Source organism: Pseudopipra pipra, chromosome 3, assembly GCF_036250125.1.
Source record: "Pseudopipra pipra isolate bDixPip1 chromosome 3, bDixPip1.hap1, whole genome shotgun sequence".
Classification (NCBI taxonomy): Eukaryota; Metazoa; Chordata; class Aves; order Passeriformes; family Pipridae; genus Pseudopipra; species Pseudopipra pipra.
Window position 1 is genome coordinate 86802183 of NC_087551.1, and position 22338 is coordinate 86824520.

At 36.6% G+C, this 22338-nt stretch overlaps 1 protein-coding gene across 4 annotated transcripts in view; it reads right to left on the reverse strand.

The window, feature by feature from the left end:
- The window catches only part of FAM135A (family with sequence similarity 135 member A), an 82500-nt gene that overhangs the window by 3114 nt on the left and 57048 nt on the right, over window positions 1–22338 (reverse strand). For 3 of the 4 annotated variants that reach the window (XM_064650206.1, XM_064650204.1, XM_064650205.1), the window contains 8 exons: window positions 18201–18274; window positions 17764–17918; window positions 15217–17518; window positions 13076–13236; window positions 10881–10972; window positions 8796–8893; window positions 3426–3577; window positions 1202–1312 (listed from right to left, as the gene is read on the reverse strand). In XM_064650206.1, the coding sequence (XP_064506276.1) occupies window positions 1202–1312; window positions 3426–3577; window positions 8796–8893; window positions 10881–10972; window positions 13076–13236; window positions 15217–17518; window positions 17764–17918; window positions 18201–18274 (3145 nt within the window). The remainder of the gene's footprint in view (window positions 1–1201; window positions 1313–3425; window positions 3578–8795; window positions 8894–10880; window positions 10973–13075; window positions 13237–15216; window positions 17519–17763; window positions 17919–18200; window positions 18275–22338) is intronic. The other variant, XR_010429402.1, reaches the window with a different exon arrangement.

Consider the following 22338-nt stretch of genomic DNA (forward strand, 5'->3'; position numbering starts at 1 on the left):
AGGCCAAATACAATGGAGCACTTTAGGAAAATAGGTTGCCTTTGCCTTAGAACATCTGAATATCACAGCCACCTACAGTTAAATACAAAGGTTGTTTCCTAGTTTTCAATATTTTTAACACTCCATGTGATGAAGACTAGATCTCCAAATCAAGTGAGTTACAGAAACAATGCTAAAGAACTTTAGTATGTCAAAGAGTAGATTTATCTTCCTAGATTTTTCACAGAAAATGGGGGAAAAAGTAATTTGTAAATATATAAAAACATAGACAAGATGTATCCAAACTAGATCCTGGTTTCAGTTCTCTTCAAACAGGAAAAAAAACAACACTGCCGCAAAAGATCAGCCAAATCACTGGAGTTTTTTATTTGACATCTGATGAAAAATAACTGCAACAAATCTTATATGAAGATGCAGTTGCCAGTTCCAAAACTTTGTATTGAGTTGAAAAGAATGAATTTGGAATAAATAGACCAATATTCCAATGAATTTGGAATAAATAGACCAAGGATAGGAATCTGCAATAGTTTTGCAAATTCCTTGGGAGTCTACTTATCTTGTATTGAGGTTTTTTTTATATGCGCTTTATCTAGTGAAATATCCATTAGCATTCATGTAAAATGTACAAGGAAGACTTAATGACCTTTCAAGGTCCCTTTCAACCCAAACTATTCTGTGATTCGAAGTGAACTGCCTAGATCTTTCAATAAATCTGAAGAAGGAAGAGATATCCTGGGGAATGTCTAGAGGAACATCAGTCTATGTCTATCAACGTTTAAATATACTCTCTTCATCCTCACATGCGATGTAACACATGCAAAAAAACCCCAACAAAACACAGATAAGAAAGGCAGATACAGAAACAGGTAATCCTAAATGTATGTATATTTACTTGACTCACACAGTGACTCACAGACAGACAGACAGATATAAAAAACCTCATATCTGTCTCTCAGTATAGTGACTGCACTCAGAACTTTTGCTCATTAGTCAGGAAGAAAATATTCAAACTAATAGTCCACACCTCTGCAACAAAAATGGTTTACTGTTTATTTAACTTGAAGAATATGGGATTAAAGCCAAAGTAACTCTTAAATAAACTGAAACAGGAGCTTGTTGGAAACATTTTTTTTTTTTAGGTTTCCTATTCACATTTATACAAAGTGGCTGTTAAAAGATAGGAAGTATTAACAAAGCTTACCTGCTTTTTTACTAAGTTTATATAAGAATGTCTGTCGTGGATCCGAATGGTCTCGACATGTTAATTGCAACAAAGAACCAGACTTCTTCCATTTCTGCATAAACCACAGTCCTGCATTGTTAGGTTACAACATGAGTACAGATCCACAATAAAACATGGAAACTAATTAAACATGAGTACAATATGTAAAATCCATAATTTAGGCTCTCAGATGTAAATTCTACTTTTCATAAGCATTGTCAAGCCCAGAAACCATTTAATTTTTTTTCATTATTCTTTCCTGTTTATTTATATAATGAAACATGAAGGCCTTTATTTCCACTAATGTACATGCCTGCCTATAAAGATTAACTACACTTGCAAAAAGTGAAAATCCTTACTAATGTTAGCCATAAGGCAATATACACATTCTATTTCAATAATCTTAGAATATTAGAACATTTTGATGTTCAAATACGTAGCACTAAACAACAGCCATTACTTCTCAGATTTCCAAACTGAACTCATTACATATAGCTTGAAAAAAGGAAGCAGAATTTTCTCTGAGGAATACGATAATACAGTATTTTCTGTGGTGCTGTATTCTCTTTATTAGTCAATGACCCAGGTGGCTAACTGGCTTTTCAGGAAATCTACCTCACTCTCCATGCAAAAGCAAAGCAGGCAACCAAGCCCTTACTGCCTCAAGAATGCCTTTATGCATTGATTCAACTCTCAGAGAAGTAGTTATCTTTTAAATAGAAATTTCATGGAATAGAATCATAGAATTGTTAGGTTGTAAGGGACTTCAAAGATCATCTAGCCATGGGCAGGGATGCCACTTACTAGAGCAGGTAGGCTGCTCAGGGCCCCATCCAACCTGGCCCTGAACACTGAACATCCATGACTTCTCTGGGCAACCTTTTCCAGTAAATTTATTGGTAGTTATTAATGTATACATGCAGTATAGTTATTTAGAGTTCAATAACCATTACTTATTATTATCTTGGTGTTTTCCACAACCTTAAAAAGAGTCTAAAATGTAAAGGAAGACTACTACATGACTATTACATTACGTTTTGGACGTTCCTTAACTACAAAAGAGATAAAATTCTCCAGAAATCTTTATTTTTTCAGTGAATATATTCTGGATTATACTTTGATAGCTTTAACCTGAGCTGACTGAAAGTCAGTTGCCAGTGACTATATAAACAAGCAAACGGCCCCGCCTTTGTATCCTAGAAAACAACAATTTCTAAAAGCAAAGTAATGCTAACACTTCTGGGTGGTTTGGGTGAGATTCAGTTACAGACTAGAGTACTTCAGAGACACTGTCCACAGATACACTAGGATTCAATGCTCAGTAGCTGCCCATAGGGAATTAAACTGTAGATGTCTTAATCCTGAAGTGAACCTCGCTGGTAGTGTAGTTAGGGCTAGAAATCATTTCAACCAAACTAAAAAAGCTCTCGTTCTCCCTCCTTATAAACTCAAACAGTAACTCCAGGTAGCCACCAATGCCTGTCCACTTCTCTTAAGCTCAACACAAGTTAATTTTTTCCTCCTCATTTTTACTTGTAACAAAATAATAATCAATAAACTGGCACTAAACCAAGTAATGCTTTTTAAAGTGTTTTTAAAGAGTTTAATGAGCATGTTTCTATTCAGTGAAAAAGGTGTTACTTGTTTTGGGGCTGGGCTCTCCAAGGTAGATGTTTTCATACAAAGATTTGATCCTACCCGAAAGCATTTTATAACATTTATTTCAAAAGTCATCAGTTTCTACAAGTTCTAAAACTATATTTAATCTTTAGAAAAAGAGACATTCATAAGGTACAAATACATCTGCAGAAACACACTGCAGGTTGTAAGGCATTTTTCAGAGAGAAAAGACACTAGTAATTCAAAATCACTTCAATGCATCTTACCTACTTGTTTGGCAAATTAAATATATTAAATATATTAAAATTCAGTTTATAATAAATTAAGCTCAACAGATTAAAGATGGAGTAATTATGGTGTAACAGAAAACCTGAACCAAACATACTGGAAAACCCTTAGGTCAACCATCTCTTGCATGGTTGACACATCCTTCTGTTGATACTTTCTTTCTTCTTATGACAGTGAAACGTGCACTTTCTGTTCATCACAGTAATGCAGAAATGGGCACCTCACACGAAATTGCTAAATGTATTTCAAAGACATATTTTCCCCTAAAGTTATACTACTGAAAATAATACTTCACCTGTATTAACAAGAGCACTGCTGTTGTAGAGGGTACCAAGATGTGGTCCAGACAGAGACAGGAAGGTATGAAGTTTGTTGAGGTAATACTTAAATCGAGGTCTTGTAAGCACTGAACGGATTATTAAATTACCCAGTGAGTGTCCAATAAAGCTGTTTAAAAATAAAAAACAGTATAACACAGATATTTATGGCAATCTTTTTTCTTTTCTTTTAGACCGAGAAAAAGAAAACTGGTGTCATGAAATGCTGAAAGAGCATAGGAAAAAAAATAATGAAAATCTGCCATTCGGAACCTGTATTTTAGGTCACAAGAAAGCACAGCTTGTCCATATCGCTCAAGCTGCACAAACTCATTACAAACATGTTCTGAGCTCCTCCAGAATTACTTTATACAGCATTTTTGAAAACCTAGCAGAAGCAAACTATCCTTCCACCAGCATCTCCCACCCAAAACCAAGATTATTTCTGGGTTCATTTCTCTTAGCACCAAGTATTCAGAAAATATTTTATGAGCTGTGCATGACTGAACAAACCACTGCTTTGGCATGTGATGGCATTCAGTATGATAAATGTAGGAGCATTACTGAAACAATCTAGTGGAGACAGATTCCAAAAGTACTCCTATAAGGGAGAACCCCATTACTTAATTGAACCTTGTTATTTAAAAGTAGAAGCAACATCTTAGATCTTCTCAGCAGCGGGACCAAAAGAAGCAATTATCAGCTTGAGTGAGCAACTGAAGAATATTTTTCCAGGAGAATATTACTTTTGGTTGTTTCCCTGGTTAAGCAATGTAAGGGAAAGATAGATAGGACTCTTTAGCTTCATGTATCTAGGAAAAAATATTACTTAATCTGAGGTGCCTACTGTCATATCCACAAGTCTATATAAAGCATTTCTTTGAAACGGACACTACAAATAAAGCAATTCTAGTTATCGTGCTTACAGATCTCTGCTGAGATAAGGACCACACCACACTAGGCAGTGACTTAAAGAGTATATGCTAGAGACCAGACTCACAAAATCAGAAGGAAAATGTGCCTTCCTGTGTCACAGATGTAATCTCAGGACATGTAGAAAACAGAAAACCATCCATATAGTAGAACTATCATGGCTGGATCACATATGTGCCACAACATTACACCTGTAAGATCATCCTTCCTGTTTGCTCTGTATCATTCCATTAATCAACAAAAATAGCTAAAACAAAGCTTCCTGTAATATCTGCAAAAAATACAGTGCTAAAAGATTACTTGACTGTTTGAATGCTTCCCAAGCAAGAATCACTGACTTGGAAAATTCCAGTTTAAAGGTAAATGAAAAATGTCAAACATTTGGTTACAGAATGGCAGAACCACCCCTGAACTCCTAAACTCTGAAATAATTACACATTTCAATGACAGAACAGACTTTTTGTTCATCACCAATACGCAGCTTAAGCATATGAGTATATTCTTCCCATTTGCTTTTACTACTAGATTTTCAAAATTGCTTCAATATGAGAAATTCTTAGCCTCAGCTTGCTATGTTTGCCTAATTCTGAAATGAAAGATTATGTATTCTCTGTGGTGTCAGCACAACAGCAGTGCATTTGCAAAACAAAACACTGAGCTGTTTTCTTGAATGCTAAAATTTAAAACTTTTCTCACAGTACATCATAAAGTCCACATAAGAGCAACAAACCCAGAGATTTAAAAACAAATGCCACAGAAACTGAGTTTATCCTGAAGATGATCTGCATGACGTAACTGCTCCTGAATAAAAGAGATTGTTTTCTAAAGAAGATCTGAACATTAGCAGACATGTTCTCTTGACAGTTCTATAACAGTTCAGTTCAGACAGTATTCACTGAAGGTCATAAAGGGATAAGAAACTCTTATATTGTATCATAACAAATGGCAATTTCTGGGAAAAAAAGCAGCAATCCATCAATCAATCCTATCACCCTCAAGAATATGGGCATTCCTAAAACAAAACTTCAGAAACATGAAAGATCCACTTGTGGAAAAAAGGGTGCTCACAATTAGCTAATGTGAACGTATCTCAAAGATTAAACATCTGTACTTAATTTAAAAGACTTTAAATAAAAAAGGTTACAGTAATATGTTGTGGTCAAATTCATATGTTTAGGTGAACATGTAATACATGGATATTGTTTTCTAATAAAGAAAGGTTTAAGAATTTGCTCAAATAAAAAAGGAAAGGAAAAGGAAAACCCTTCAAAAAGCATCTTGAAAGTGTAGGACAAAAATATAATCCATCCTACTCATGGGATGCTCTGCAAAAGCAATGCATTTCTGAACACCAGGTGGCAATATTACCATCTTCTGAATATATGATACCATTAACACACTGAAGTTTACAGAATTACAGGTTATATGGTAGACACAAGTCTACCAATTCAGATCATTCTAGAAAATTAGACACAGCAAACCCTCATTATTCTGTGCCAACAAACAAAAATCCTGTCCAACTATAAAAATTCATGGAAGAAAGAAAAAATCAATCAAAACCCATAATCAATGTGCTGAAATAATGAATAGATATTTTAATATATACCTAGCATTAAAAAATTGCCTTCTTTTTTTGTGAGCCAATGTTACTTAGGGAAGAGGATGGCAAGCTGAATAATCCACCCGAGGTCAAAGTCCAATACAGGTCATCAGAAATTCATGTAAGACCTGATATGAGCAAAATGGTTTCTGAAACTACATTGTAAGACCATGTGGTTTATTTTCTAGCTATGTGATTACCTGGGAGGGCTTCCGTCCTCGCAGACACTCAGAACTTGAATGAGTCTAACTGAGCAATTTGACATGCTTTGAAGTTGCATTAACTTTGAAGGTGGCATTGGTATGAGGGGGTAACTGGTCCCAGTGACCTCCAGACATCCCCTCAACCTAAAGATTCCTGTGATTCTTTACGAAAAAGTTCTTTTATAAGACAAATTGCAGTTGGCTTGAATCAAGCTTCCAGCTCATGCTTGCTACATGATTGTAGTGAGCACAAAGATTTTATTCAGAGAGGAACACATGTGTTAGATAGTGAAGTGCTGCAATAACTGGTATTAGTTCTGGCTGTACCAAAAGTGTTTACTGAAGCTGACACTATATTATGTCTCTGTGTTATAATGGTACAGGGAGTGCGTTCTCTTTTCCCAGTACAAGAATGTAGCACAAGAAATGGGATTTTGCCATTACTTGAAGGCACAAGACTTCGCATCTACCTGACAGTGCAGAATCTCAGAATGTCCCTAGACTTGTCTTGACTTGAGCTGATTTCATTTTATCTGACAACAATTATCTGGCAGTGAAGTAACAAGTCAGGTCTACAGCTGCTTTAGTTTCACTACAGTTTCTATTAATAACAAGTGTGCAGCTTGAACTGTATCACCAGAATAAAGTGTAGTGTGGCAGAGTGCAGACACAGGTACCATATGGCAGAGGTCCCCAATGGTCTATTAATGGTCACTGCAGAAGCACAATCTTTATAACTCAGGAGAGAAAGCCAGTGTTAGGAGTAACAGAGAATGGGAAGAAAAAAAGAGTAAATGAGAAACAAAAGCATATGGGCAAACTGGAAATACAGAAGTATGAAAATAAATCCATCCAGACCCAAGGCCAAGGAAGCCAAAACTCCCACTGTGAACATCATTCTCCTTACACTGAAGCTCCAGGATGCTGACATCCCACTATTTAAGCAAGACAGAATCCACCAATCTTAGGATGTCAGCTTTTTTTGCCATACAAAATCATCATAGATCTGGAAACTGATGTCTGATTTGACTGAGCTACTGAGCAGCACTCATAGGGAGAACACTTCCTTTAGGAGACCGAGATTTTATGAGGAGAAACCAGCATCATTCAGGAGAACATGCATAACTACCACAAAGTCTGCTTTCTGCAGTGGCATAACCAGAATGAGAGAGGAAAGCATCAGCTACTTGAACAGAGGATTTCTTAATGGTACTTTTCTGGGCTTTCTAGGTCATCCCTTCAAGGAACTACATAAAAGCACAAGTCTTTCTGCCAACACTCTCATGTAGCTACCGGGAAACAGCTGCAGGATTTCCTGACAGATTAAACTTTCTCATAAGAAAAGCTAAACTTGAGAAATGAAAACTTCTGCTTTAGCTGGGCCCAAGACAAGTATATACCTTGAAAAGGAAACTAAAATAAAAATTCATAATTTCATTTTCTTTCAAGTGACAAGTAACAAATAAAAGTGAAAAAAAATATTTACAAACGGAAAGTCTTAGGAGAGAAGCAAACCAAAAGCAAACAAGGGTTCAGTTCTCAGGTATGAACAAGGAGAAGGTAACTGGGTGGGTTTGCTCACTACAGCCTTCAGACCACGCCACGGGAGAGAAGGCACTGGTGTGTGCTGGTGGCTTACAGAACTATCCTGTACCAAGGGTGCTAGTGTGTAGTCTGTGTAACACAAGTATGCTCAGAGTGCTTTGTTAAGTTTTAGATCAACAGTTTAGACAAAGTTAACCATGTCAAATCTTGCCTATTTTAAGGCAGAAAAATTTGTTTAAACAGTGAGATTATGTTCAAGTATGTTTTCTCCAGCTGAGTAAGGCCTACCAAACACGTCTTGTAGCAAATGTATGTGACTAGCAAGCCAAAATACCTTCCAGATGCGTAATTTGAGGGTGTCTAAACAAATGGATGAAGTCAGGCTTGAATTAGCTCCTTTCATCTATCAATGAACTAATTCCAGCAACACAGCTGAGTTAAAAAGGTAGTCTGCCCAAACGTGCACCCTATTTTGAGTAAATAAATGGACATTCCCTGGAAGTAAATGAAAAACAAAATAGGAGTGCATAGACTGTGGTGAGTCTTCTAATAAGATGTAAAACATGCTCTTTAGCAGATGAAATAATCAGAAAACAAAAAATGATGAAATATATTTTCATGCAGCTGCCCTTAAATGTCACAAGATGAAATTACCCTGTAAGAATGACAAGACAAACAGTCTGCTATGTCATACTTGGTGAAGAGATAATAAAATCAGAAGGAAGCTGGCATAATGCTATTACAGTTTCCTTCAACTTTCTCAAAATATTATCTGTTTCTCTGCAGAACCCTATCATGCAGGATCTGTAGAAACACAGGACAGCAATTCCTTAAATGTAATGTTTAACTCTGACCTAAAACTACCAACAGGACTAGGTGAGCTTACAACATTGTTCAGTCTTCTTTCAGCTCAGAATTCCCTCTCTCTCCTTTTCCCCTACTCCTCCCCCATCCCAATTTTTTTTTTCCCAACTCTCTTATGGCCTGCTCCTGAGCATCACAGTTCAGAACAACCCAGGGCTCTAGTTTTAAGTTTATTTCTATAAATAGTATAGAACAGATATTACCTGATTTTTGAAAGAGTTAGATTATAAATTTGTATATACTGTATAATTTCATCTAAAAGACGATCTGTCATGGAATCAAAATCAGCAAAGGTATCATTCTGTAAAATAAAAGAAATAAAAAATAATAACTGTATTTTCTAATGCAGCAATATACATTCTGCATTCAGTCTGAATTCTTATACCCCAGTGTTTTAATCAACAGCACACAAATAAAAACATCCATATTAACTCTGAATACAAACTCTACAGCTAGTTATAACTTTTTCAAGTCGTCTTCTTTTAACGTGATAGTGATACACATTTTACTGCAAGACTATCCAAACAAATCTTAACATCAACTCACAGCCAGCCTGACTTCTAAGCCTTCCTCTACACGTAAGATTATCTGTAGTGAGACAGAAGACCAAGCTGCGTATTCAGAACTAAATCACACTGCCCATGAAATAGAAGTGAGACAATTATGGCAACAGCAGAAAGAGTCTACATTAGCACTGTTTATTCAAAATGAAAAAATAAACAAAGTCCTTATAGCCTTATCCCCCATTCACAGCTGATTCTCCACAATGATTAGCAGTAAGGAATTAAAAGATACAGGCAAAGGCTGCCTAAAACTTTTCAACAGAAGTTCCAAAGGATCTGTGCTAAAATATTTTGTGTTCAACATATTGGTAAATGATCTGGGAAAGGGAAGAAGGAGATGAGATGTCAGTTCGTAAACAAAGCCAAATATCCAGAATAATCAAATCCAGAACCAACCAGAATTTCAGAAGAATCTTATTGTACTGGATACCTGGATGATAAAATGGTGAGGAATACAAACCAATGTTACACAGGGAAAACCAGCCCTAACTGTATATGCAAACAATAATCTGTGTTGCATATAATCAGCCACGTTAGGAAAGCAAGGAAAGAAAATATCAGTATAGCATTTTGTCAGTCCATAGTGCACAACCATCTTAAATGCCCTTTCTAGTTCTGATCATCCAATTTTAAATGACGAGACCTTTCAAGCAGGCAGAGAAGGATATCATGGATGAACAGAAACCGTTTCACATCTGATTCTAAGAAATACTGAATGGGCTAAGTCCCTTCAGTTTCCTCCTGAGTGAGAAATTATACTTGTTTATAAAATACCTGATTAACTACAGCAGAGAATGAGGAATGATTATTGAGTATTTTTTCCAAAACAAGCTGTAGGGGAAATTATTTCAATTTCCTTTTTTGCAACTGAATTACTAATGTATATGAACCACAGAATTAATCTCAACTGTATGCTGTGGAAACTGGAAGTAAAAACATTCAAAAAGAGTCAGCTAACATTAAGGAGAAAAGTCTGTCAGTAGTTACTAGGCTCAATGGTCTCAGTGGAGCTCACAAATCAGAAAGTCTCACAACTGCTGACTGACAAAACCTATAGGGCTAGAGAAGAGAAAGCATGGCTTGGCACATGTCACAAAGCATCCCAGGAGTTGCCGCCAGAAAAATGTTACTGCACTGATTGAACCTTTTGTTTGAGCCATTGAAGAGACTTTGTTCTAATTCATTCCTGAAGTACATCTAATACAATATAACACACACACACAAACAAACAAAAAGTAAAAATTGGTCTTCTGTGCTTTGTCAAGTTTACTTCACCTGAAAATAATAAAATTCCCAAAAAGTTAACACAAGAGGCAGTTTGATATTGGTTCAGTGTTATGATGTGGATCTCGCAGTTCACTGATGAAAGAACAAGAGAGAGCTACTTTTTTATTTATCAGATCCTCTGAAATAACACATCTCCCTTCTTACTACACCAGTTTTCACTATCACTATCTTTACCATTAATACTGAGCACATTTTACCCACAGTCCAAATAGTTTACACTGAGAACTCAAGAAACACAGTACACACAACAAAACGGCAGCAACCCTTAAATATTTACGTTCAGTAACATACAAGGGTTTGTAATTACTTTGAGGTAAGCCACAGATCAAAGCATGGATTCCATGAATACAATCAAAATACATAAAACACAGTAGTGCCATGTCTGAAGGTGTATGCTGTTTATCGCTTTACAAAAATTCTTTTTTAGTTGGCAAATACCTGATTCCTTTCAGACATAAGAAAATCGATTCTTCCTCCAGGCAGGCCTAGCTCAATGTAAGTCTTCACTAATCTTAGATCTGCACTGTTACCTTAAAAGAAAAAACAATCAAAAGTTAGATCCTCCGAAGTTAACTTGCAATAAAAGCACCCAGAATACTGAAATGAATCTATGGTACAAATTTATATTTAAACACAGCTAATTATATTCTCAGCCCTAATTAAAATTCATTAAGACTTCACAGGATAAACTGCAATGTCAAATTAAGTGACAGAACACTCTATAAAAATGCCATTCAATGCAAACACTCTTAAAAAAGCAAGGATGTAAGAAGTCATGTTTGATTTTGTCTTAGCATCCAACAGATATGTAACACTGTGAACATTACATTCTTGGAAATCTAATTAATTTTGATAAAAGTCAATTAAAGGACCCAAAGCTAGCCTAAAGAATTCAGTGAAGGAGCATTTTCATAGAATAAAAAGGCAGATTGGACTGTCAGCAGATAAAGATACTTTTAGATTAGTACCCAAGACAACAAATGCTAGTTTAACTAGCATCCTGAAGACTTTTCTATGTCAATAATCATGGATGCTTTTGAAGAAAGAGTACCTTTTCTGCCTTAAATAGAAAACAAGTTTTTTATTTAAATATGTCACTTATTGTTATCGTTTACCTCGGGTGAATGCCCAGTGTCCACTGAGACTCTGCCCAACTCCCCCCCTCCAGAGGGAAAAGGGAGGAAGGAAGAGGGGGAAAGAAAAAAACTTGCAAAACCAAGACTGCTGAGAAGGCAGTTTTATATTTACACAGAGAAGAGAAAGAGAACTATAAGCACTATGCACACAGGGAAGAATGACAGTAAAGACTACTTCCCCACAAAAGGTGTTTTCCTCCTCCAAAAAACAGCTGTCTATCCTGTGCAACTGTCCCGGAAGAGAAGGAAGGAGTTGTTTCCTTTTCGTCTCTTTATATCTGGGCTGATGTAACATGGTATGGAATACCTTATTGGTGAAATACACATTAGGTGACCTATCCTAGTTCTGTTTCCCTCCCAGGGAGGGTTACAAACCCTACACTTACAGGAAATTCTATGAACTCACCATTTCATAAGAAAATTCCAACTATACGGACTTTTTTTTAAGGCTTCAAACATATTTTTTTTTCAACAACGGGCTTTTTGGTCAAATTAACTTTTGTGCCAATTCTAGGCTCACAACAGCACTTGAATATCTACGCTAGTAAGAAGGAATACTTCTGAGTCCTTTTTTAAAAGTGCTTAGCAAAGGCTGCCTTCTGCCCAAAGGAGAAAAATTACGCTGCTATTTTATTTTTTTAAACTTAGGAATTTGAAAAATGAAAAAGGTGCCTCTGCAGTGTCAGTCCAGTCCAATACTCTATTCTACTGCCCTCTTGTGTTTTGTTACATTGTTAATTTAAGCATCATCTCAAAAACCCATAAAAACACTGATGGCAGAAATACCTTAACTAGAGGGGATATTATTTCTTAACATGCATGTACACTTTGAACTAAAAGCAGCTGAATATATTCAAGCTATTTGAACTTTCCAACCCTTTCAATTAGCAAGAGATTTTCTCATTTCTACCACAATAGAGTCTCTGTCCTTGGAAATATTCAAAAGCCCAACTGGGCTGGGTCCTGGGCAACCTGTTGTAGGTGACCCTGCTTTGAGCAGGGAGTTGGACTAGACAACCTACAGAGATCCCTTTCAGCATCAACCACTCTGTGATTCAGTGACCTAATCTTTCAAAACCTTACAGACACTTGACTGCATTTTACTATTGTACTATTCTCTTTCCTAACAAGATACACTTATTTCGTTTTTCTTGACAACTGACAATTCTAAACAAAACAGTTTTGTCAGTAACTCCATTCTATTACCACAACATGGATAAATGCTTTTATGACATAAAAGATGCACTTAATGTGAACTATGGCATAAAATAGTTTTATATGCATGGAAGTTTTACTAAAGACAAATATTGCAGAGAATTCTTAATTTAAAAGATTTTATGGAACACACTGTCAAATATAGCAGTTCAATGTCAGATTCCCATTTCCCTCCAGTGAACCTATTTCAGAAGGGTTCAGTTCAGAGTTTGAATGACACAAGCTAAACCTCACTGGTAATATGAACTACTATCTCATTCAGTATCACATTTCCCAGCATACCATCTAGGCCATGGACACAGACTATAAGATGTATTCCTTCTTCTGAACAATCATCCTCTTCCATGCTGAAATATGGTACTGAAGAAGCCAGTTTGAAAACATCACTATACATAAATCCAGGAAGTTTAAGTTGCCTCAATTCTTCTTTGGCCTGTAGGAAACTGGAACAAAACCATATTTATGATAAAATAACTTTTACTATTGCTAGACAAATGTGGGGTCTTCTATGAAACTGTCTTCTACTGCCTTTTTGCTATGTATTCTATGTAACTGATACAAAGGAAAATATATTTATCAAATTACTACCTTCAGAAAACAAGCTATTTCCTCAAAACATTTTTTACTGCAGATTCCTACAGCCCCTTTTCCTCTGCAACAGGAATTGTATCTCAAGCTCTACTCTCTTCTCTCCTTTGAACATCTCTGCAAACTCCGAAGTATTTCTGAAACCACTGAAGACTCTGGGTTAGTTCTGGTCTTGACCAAGCAACAGTTTTGTTTACATGCAGTAACAAAATTACAGAAGTCAAGGTAAAGATTTCCACTGACTTTTGATAATTCTTGCCAAACTTATTTCCTAGGTAAACAGAGATCTGGAGTCAGTTCTGTAATCACTGACCATAAGGTCCCTCTGGTAGGCTGAATAGCTGATGCTTGCTTCAGAAGCAGCCAGATCCAGATTTCTGATCTTTTACATATTATATGAAGGCAAAAACTAGAAGGTTTTTAACAGCTGAGCTCCCCATGTGCTGGGAGCTCCTTGTGTTCCTCCCTTTCTTCCCTTTCTCTTTGTATTTTGTGTATGACCTTCCTACCTAATTAATTGTGTATCGGTTTCCTGCAGCCCTTCAAGCTTTATGCTTTCCTATGCTTCTTTCCCTCCTTAATCCTTCTGTTCTGCACAATCCCTCACAGTGTCATGCTGTATCCTATCCTGTTTTGCCTGCTGTTTCCCTCCCATTCTGCTTTCTGTCCTCTGTTTTCCCAGCTTTATCTTTAGCTCATTCCTCACTAATTGGCAGGCGCGGGCCTTAATGAAGTCAGCCTAAACAGAAACCACTGCTGGCAGCCGGTCTTAACACTGCAGCAGAAGTTGCCCGAGTTCATAAGGCTGGTTCTCTATAGAGAGCAGATCATGCCTTCTGGATTCACAGTTATCTCATGCTCCAGAAGACACTGCTTTTTCCCAAGGCCAAGTCCTTGATTTTATTCTGAATTCACTCTTTTATTGTTACGGAACAACCTGAGTAGTCTCTGCTTTTCATCTCTCCCAGTCCACACCAGTACACACTCTCCACTATTTCAGAAGCTACTTTTCCACTTTGAACCTGTTTTCCTTGACCACTGACTGCACAACCCTTCCTCCTGCTCTCAGCTGCTTTTCACAAACTATCTGGTCTTTTCTGCCTCCAAAGCATTCTCCTTGTTTGTACCTGTCTTCTAAATTTTCTTTTCTCTGACAGCAACATTTTATTTCCATTACAACACATTAGCTGCTGCTTCGCACGTTCAGTTAGCAGGTGGGGGTTATCAGGGAAACCCCTTGTTTACAGCAAGAGGATCCCTGGGATCTCTGATGTTCCTCTAAATTTGGCTTTCCTGGTATCTGAACTGCAGTGTAACTGTGATCTCCAAGGTGTTACATTTTTGATATTTGAAGTTAAGATTTAAAAATACAGCCATCACCATGGTTTGCACTGCACATGCTTCACTTAACTAATCAGATGGACAACCAGTTACAGAATGTTTTGGGGTTTGTTTTTAAACAAAAAGCATATTTTCCCAAGCTTGCTATTTTAACAGTTTTCATTTCATTAAACGCTATTTTTATGCTCAGTATCCATTACAACATGACTTTTCAGCTGAATTATTTTTTAAAGTAACATATTAGAGAAACAAAAAAATTTGTATTCTGCTTGAAGTTTGCCAAAGCACATGAAATTACAAGATAACTGACAGAAGGAATTCAGTGCTAGCACACTGTTAAGTGAACATCTAAAACACGCTGTTACCTGAGCATGCAGAACCCAAGGCACAGTCCTGGGGACACCCTACAGCCCAACCATGCTTTTTTTCCCCTTCTATACTATACTAACTTAATTTCTAAAAGTAAAAAACTTTGTTTTAAAGCAATCACTTACGCTAAGACTTGAGGTTTTGGGGAGCTTTCATACCAGGAAACAGCTGATGCTGAGCTGTAGGATGTGCTGCCTGGCTGTTGTGTAATTGCATCAGATTTATTCTTTGAAGAACAGATAACATTGCAAGGAGAGTCTCTCAGAGAAGATGGAAAAGACAGACAACCAGGAGTACAGACAGGAGGCACAGTCATTACATCTTGCAGGTGTCCACTATCAATCCTTTCAGATCTCAGAGCTCTCTCTTCTGCTAAGCCATGATCGTGGTCAGCACTGGAAGCTCCATCTAATATACTATAGTCTGTTTCTTCATAATACCCATTTTCAATCATTTCTTGATCCTCCTCTTCTTCCTCGTCTTGTTGGGAAGAACAAATAATTTGTTTTTCATATGCCTCCTTTTGAGGGCTAACAGGATTGCTGTTGTCCACAGGCCAAATATCTGAAATATCTGTGCTGCTTCGAGAGCCAAAATAGTTTTCGACAAGCCCTTGTTTTACCATGTCAGCACTACCGGTTGGAGAAGGATTATCTGTACCAGTTTCACTTTTAGTTATTGACGGTTCTTCAGTTGTCTCCTTTAGTTCTAAAGGCTTGTTATGTTTTCCTTCATTTGTTTTTTCAACCTCATACACTGTATTTACAGATGAAGAACCTGAAACAATAGATGGCTCACCCATACAAGTAATTTCCAAATGCAATTTAACTGCTTCTTCTGTAGCATTAGGATGCCTTTCAAGGTCCTGAGAATCCTTGCAGGTTGTGCCAGGGGCCTGTGGGCTATAATTTTTCACATCAGTAGTTGTTTCAGATGAGGACGCTTCTAACTGTAATTGATCTTTTGTTCCTGAGAGCGAGGAATGTATAGACAGAGTTTTGTTATCCAAGTGCCCTGAAAATACAACACACTGTTGATTTGATGTTTTACTGTCATCACATTTTGTCAAGTCAATTGCTCCTAGATCCAATACCGTTCTGCTGTCACTTAGCTGGCATTCAGGTACAACAGATATCTTTGAATTCTCATCAGGTGACAGCTCATCATCATCTGAAGGCAGTGAATTTATGGACGTCAGGGATGACTGTATTTCACTTACAGCACTCGTACTCTCAGTGCAATGGCTTTCTACTGCATATTTTACAGCACAGTCCGCTTTTAGTAAAGGCTGAGGAAATACTCTCTCACCATTGTATGTACTTTGCCCTTGAGTATTTTCAAAAACATGATCAGGGTTGGGGTGAGTTGCAAAAGAACTTGGTTCACTTTCTACACCTGAATCTGAAAACCTAGAAGAAGCACATGTCACACTAACATCTGGTAATTTAGTCATGTCTCCACTTGCAGAAAGCTGACTTTCTTTCGTAGAAAGAGTAGGCGGATTATTTTTCATTTTTGTTAAGATGTCACTGGTATGATGACAGTTTCTCTCATGAGCATCTTCCTTTTCAAGGACTGGCTCCTGTTCTCCTGAATTAAATTTATTTCCAGATTCTGAAGGATGAAAACTGAGTGTCTGCAAATTCTCTCCGTGCACTCCACTTTGTGGAAACTCAGCCCATGATCCAATGTGAACCACTACTTTCCCCCCTTCATAAGGATTCTTATTACTTGGTTTGACCTCGATTGTCCTGACTCCTGAGGAAGCTGGTTGACCTCCATGACAACCTTCAAGTGTACCTCTCTGCTGTAAAGCACTATCTGCTTGAGTAGTTCCAGAACCTGTCTGGGAGATAGTCAGTCTATCAAAAATAGCCTCATTTTCACAGTGCACAGGACTACTTGGACCCGGTTGGTCACCTTCAATCTTGGCAGCCTTTTCCTCAGTTCCAGATGGTAAAAATGGAAGTTCTCTTTGATTTATCTGCCTGGTGCAGGTCTTTGTATCACAAGGAAATCCACCTAATGTAGGGTCCAGCCCTTCGTTAGCATTGTATGAAGGCTTGCATTCTGAGCTTCTAGAGACATCTTCCAGTGCTGCACTTTTCAAACATTTGTAGCCTACTAAGACCACAGAGTCCTTTGAGTTCTGTTTTATGACTTTTTTTGTGTTCTCAGGTTTCATTGTTTTCATGAGCTTAGTAACCTTAACTTTGGATTTATTTGCATCTTCATTTTTCCCTTTCAAAGCTTTTGTTAGCATCTTTTCAGTTTCTGAATGCCAAAAGAGGGAGGCACCGGCAGGTCTTATTTTCAGTTCTGGGCTAGTAAAACCAGCAACAAAACCTTCTTCAGCTTCAAATTTATCCAGTTTACTGGACTCTGCCCTTGGAAGACTCTGAACTACCAACCAGGGTATATCCAGATCTTTCACCAAAAAAGTGTGTGTGGGGAAAACAAAGAGAGAAAAGGATTGTTTATCAATATTATGCAGATAACTGATGCTATAAAACACTAGCAATTATAGAATGTTACACATTCTCAAAACTCAAGCTAAAAAGCCATATCCAAGCAAATAAATTACTCCTTTAAAGCCAGCAAGGAATTTACTCAGGTTTTACATAATTTTTGCTTATTTCTTCAAAAAGGAAACTACTGTGAGGTGTGTTTACCTTCAGTAATTGAATCTAAATATCGATCTTCAAAGATAATAGGCAAAGAGTTCATATCCCCATCTAGTTCACTGCATTCAATAGGGAGAGGTGGAAGAGAACTGCAGAAGGAAGTATTTTTGATAGCTGCACACATCTGTAGATGACTTTGAGCACTGAAAAAAAGGAAACAGTCCTCCATGAAAAAAACAGAACTCTTTTCACTGACAGAAATTAGCAACAGCTTAATTTACTTTAACAGAAACTTTTCTACTAATTAGCTATTAATAACGTTAATATTTAATAACTTCTTATATAACTTTCATTACTTTAAATCTGTAGTGAGAACATAAGTTTCTCTTCAATTTATGTATTTTTGCAAGACACATTCTACTCAACAAAAGCTACAGGATAACAGTTCTACATCTACATACTGTGCACTTCCAAAGGCTACTCACTGTAGTTCTTGATAGGCAAGAGCAGCTTGCCTAGGATGCTCAAAACAAAAGAATGCTTCTGCAAATCTGCGCACCTGCAAGATCCAAATGAAGTTAGAGCTTATTTTACATTACATATAATTTAAAAAAGTCCACCAGCATTCCTGCACATCAATGTTATTTATTTGTATGTATAACATAGACAGTTCCCTTTTTTTTTGAAGCGTTCTATCTGTGTGGGAGGGAAGACGATGCCACAGACAAGACTAAAGACTGAAACAAGAATTTTAATTTGTGCACTGGATAACTTGGAATTACATTAGATTTAACTGCCTGCTGAAAACTTGATTGCTAATCAGTCAATCATTCAAATCAGGCTCACCTGAAACAAAACCACACAAAAATATTGTGAGATATTCCAATGAGAAGAAAGGAAATGACTGTTTGATGGATGCTTCTGAATGAACCTGAGGATTACCTTCAGAAGTAGAAATCTATTAGATATTCTGCAGTCTCAAAATACAGAGAAGTGTTTCAAACTTTCCAGAAATAGTCTCTAGCCCACAGTAAACTACTGAGCAAAAAAATCTTTTGTTGGTAAATATTTCGTCTGCAAGTGATGAAGACAGTAACAGAATGTATGTTAATTATAAGCACTGTATTCAAGACTTAATTGGTGAGGTCAATAAACAATACGATATTTAAAGAGTACTACTAATAACATAGGGGAGTATATTTTTTTACCATCCAATATGTAGTGTTAAAATAGAGTGTGAATTGTACAGCAACTTACTACAAATAAAACCACAATCAGTGTACTAAAAATGCAGTATCTAGAAATCTCAAAGTTAAGGTTTTGAAAAATGAGACTTCTCACATTTCCAGTATTTTATATAAATACTAATTCATTCTATATGCATTCTATTTTTGCAACTGCCCAATCACATGCATCAAAAAAAAGCAAATCAAAGAGAATGTGCTATGCAGTGGCTGTTGGCAACTGCTTGTGCATTAACATCAATTTGTTTGTATCAATTAAAAAAAAATTTCTAGCCCACTTAGAGAATCACATATGTTAGTCTACTGAAAAAATAATTTATTTACCAACCACTTCCTGGCCTCCTACCCCTTTATATCTTCAATATACTCTGTGTTTTCCTCTTTAAGTTACGGAATTTCCCAGACTGTGGGAGTTTTCAGTGTATATGGTGAAGCATCAGACCTAGTTTAATTCTCTCAGCACTTTCACTCAGAGCTGTGGCCAGCATCCGCATCCACCCTGGGCACAAACATGGCACTAGGAAAACCTTGTGCATTAACTGACAAACATCAGGCATTCAGGACCACATCAACTTTGGTCAGAGACAAGCACTTGCAGGGGAGTTCATTTTCCCTCCTGATACACTGCCCAGCATACTTTCAGAGAGTACTGTTTGCGTGAAGTTTATATTCTGCAGCTTCTACACCTTCCTTTTTTTGTTTTCTTAACACAAGAAAATCTGAGGAAAAAAATTGTTCCAAGGTGCTTAAGAAAAAACCCAACCCCAAACCACAAACATTAAACCCCCAATCTCCAACCTGCTCTAGAAGCTGAAAAGTCCTCTCCCAACCTCCCAGAATTTATTTAGCTGTATTACATGAAATTAAACTCAGTCATAATATCACCTCTAAATAGTCATGGAGAATGTTTTGAAGTAAAAAGAAAACACTAAATTCGATACTTCCTGGTAAATGCAACTTCCACTCTCAGCAGTGACAAGGAACTCAATCTGCTTTTCTTCAGAATTTGTTGTTAGGAGTTTATGCGTACACATGTGGGATTAGAGCTGGTGTTCGTAAGTATTCTACTGTGTTTTCCCAGCTGGTTTTTCTAAATAGACATTTACATTGCAAATACATGATTTTGTCAGAGCTAATCCTCAATCCTTCCCCCAGAAAGGGAGACTTATCCAATAGACTTAATAGATAATTTTACAGCATAAATCCTAAATTTTAGAATAATTGATCATGAAGGGTGGACGTTATTATTCTAAACTAAGCAATTTAAAAATGAATTTAAGATCCTAATCGGTCAGGTAGTAGTTACAGGAACGTTGCCAAATTAGTAGATTTCTGTGGTATATGTCATGAAAAGAGCATGCAGCTGTTTCCCAGGAAGCAAGCAAGGTAGTTTTGAGTTTAGATGTGAGCACTTTACCACATAAAGTAACCGGAGTTATATGGAGACCAAAAGTATGGTTTTTAAGGTCCTCCCAATGCAAACAGAAGACTTTTATATAAAAACTGCTGTGGAATACACGTTGTGTCTCTGCACATTTATTACTAGCAGTCAGAAATCTTAGTTTTTCTCCTATTTTAGGACTAGTGAAACTGAAAGAAATAATTCTGGAAGAGTACGTTTAGACCGACCAGAAGATGTCACTAGGGAACAGAGATGAACCACTTTAGTGTTCAAACATTTGGTAATATAAAGTAACATACTCTGAGCAGTTTTTTCAATAAAACACAGTTGTAAACCTTATCAGCATGATAATGTAGTTGACAGTTCTAGTATACCTAAAGTGTTCCTGACTTTTTAATGTAGTGCTTACTACTCCGAGTATTTGAAAATAGTTAAATATTAAAACATTTAAGTAAACATGAGTAAAATTATTAAAATAATAATTTAAATACTTAAACAACACTTCAGCAGAAATACATGTTTTATAAGCACGTACGCAAAGAGGGTAAAAGCCATTTGACCAAATACAGGTGGCAGGCATTTCCAGGGGGCATTTTAACATCACCACCACAAAATAACAAAAAATACCACAAATAACACAAAACCAATCAGATTAATCACTCTCTAAAAGGGTTCATTCATCTTAGATTAAAAATAAAAACTTTCCCAGGGAGAAATTTCCTGTGGAAGTACAGTCTGGAAATATTGGAAGAAGAAAAGATAAAATAAAATGAGATTTAGCATCCAGTAGTGAACACATCAGATTATCTGTTTCCAAAATAAAAAGGTTTAATCAGAGGAACAGAATTTTGTATACAACAAAACTTTATTACCAAAAGGACAGATAAGACTCTTAAGATGAGAAGTATTAGGTCATCTTTAGCCTGGAGAAAAGGCTCAGAGGAGACCTTATCACTCTCTGCAACTATTTGAAAGAAGGTTGTAGCAAACTGGGAGTCACTTTCTTCTGCAAATGGCCTTAAGTTGCACCAGGGGAGGTTTAGACTGGATAATAGGAAAATTTTTTACACAGAAGGGGTTGTAAAGCATTGGAACAGACTGCCCAGAGAAGTGGTGGAATCACCATCCCTGGAAGTGTTCAAAAAACGTGTGGATGTGGCACTTGGCAACATAGTTTACTGGTGAACATGGTGGTGCTGGGTTGACAGTTAGACTTGAGGACCTTAAACATATTTTCCAACTTTAAAAATTCTGTGATTCTAAATATGAACATAGAATCTCTCAAGAGAAGAACTAGTAGGTCATCTTTCCAATTTCAACTAAATTCAATACCCCTAAAACCTGCATCATTTGGTATGTACAGATAAGGGCTCTAGTGAAACCTGATCATTGTACATTTCCCGAAGTAAGGTTATACAAACTCTCAGAATATAAATTCTCAGGAGAATCATAAGGTATCCATAAAAGTATAGTGACAGATAACAAAAGAAGTGAGTGTAACAGCAACTCAAAAGGACATAGGTCATGCAACCATTTCATAGGTCATGAAATCAAATTATAATTTTTTTAAAAAAAAAAAAGGGAGGAAGGGAACTCCTATTCAAATTTTTTGCAAACTGGAAAATATCACAGAAATACTTTTAATATGTGCAATATCCCAGTTCACATAGTATAATTAAATACTTTGATTTATACTCCCTACAATAATTGCAGTAAAATTCAGTAATTAAGGTATTTATGAGTTCGGGAAGATGACTTACATCACAGATTTTAAAAAGAACCACATATAAGAAGCTGAATACATAATCATTAGCAGTATCTTTTCTGGAGCAGTAAAAATTAAAATATTCATTCTTCCTTTTGTTTTATTAATTATAAACTCCTACAAACAGTAATATATAAGCAGCTTAATGCAAGTGCAGATTAAGTGAAACAGTTTTCTTGTTTCATACCTTCCACCAGTTAATTTGAAGGATT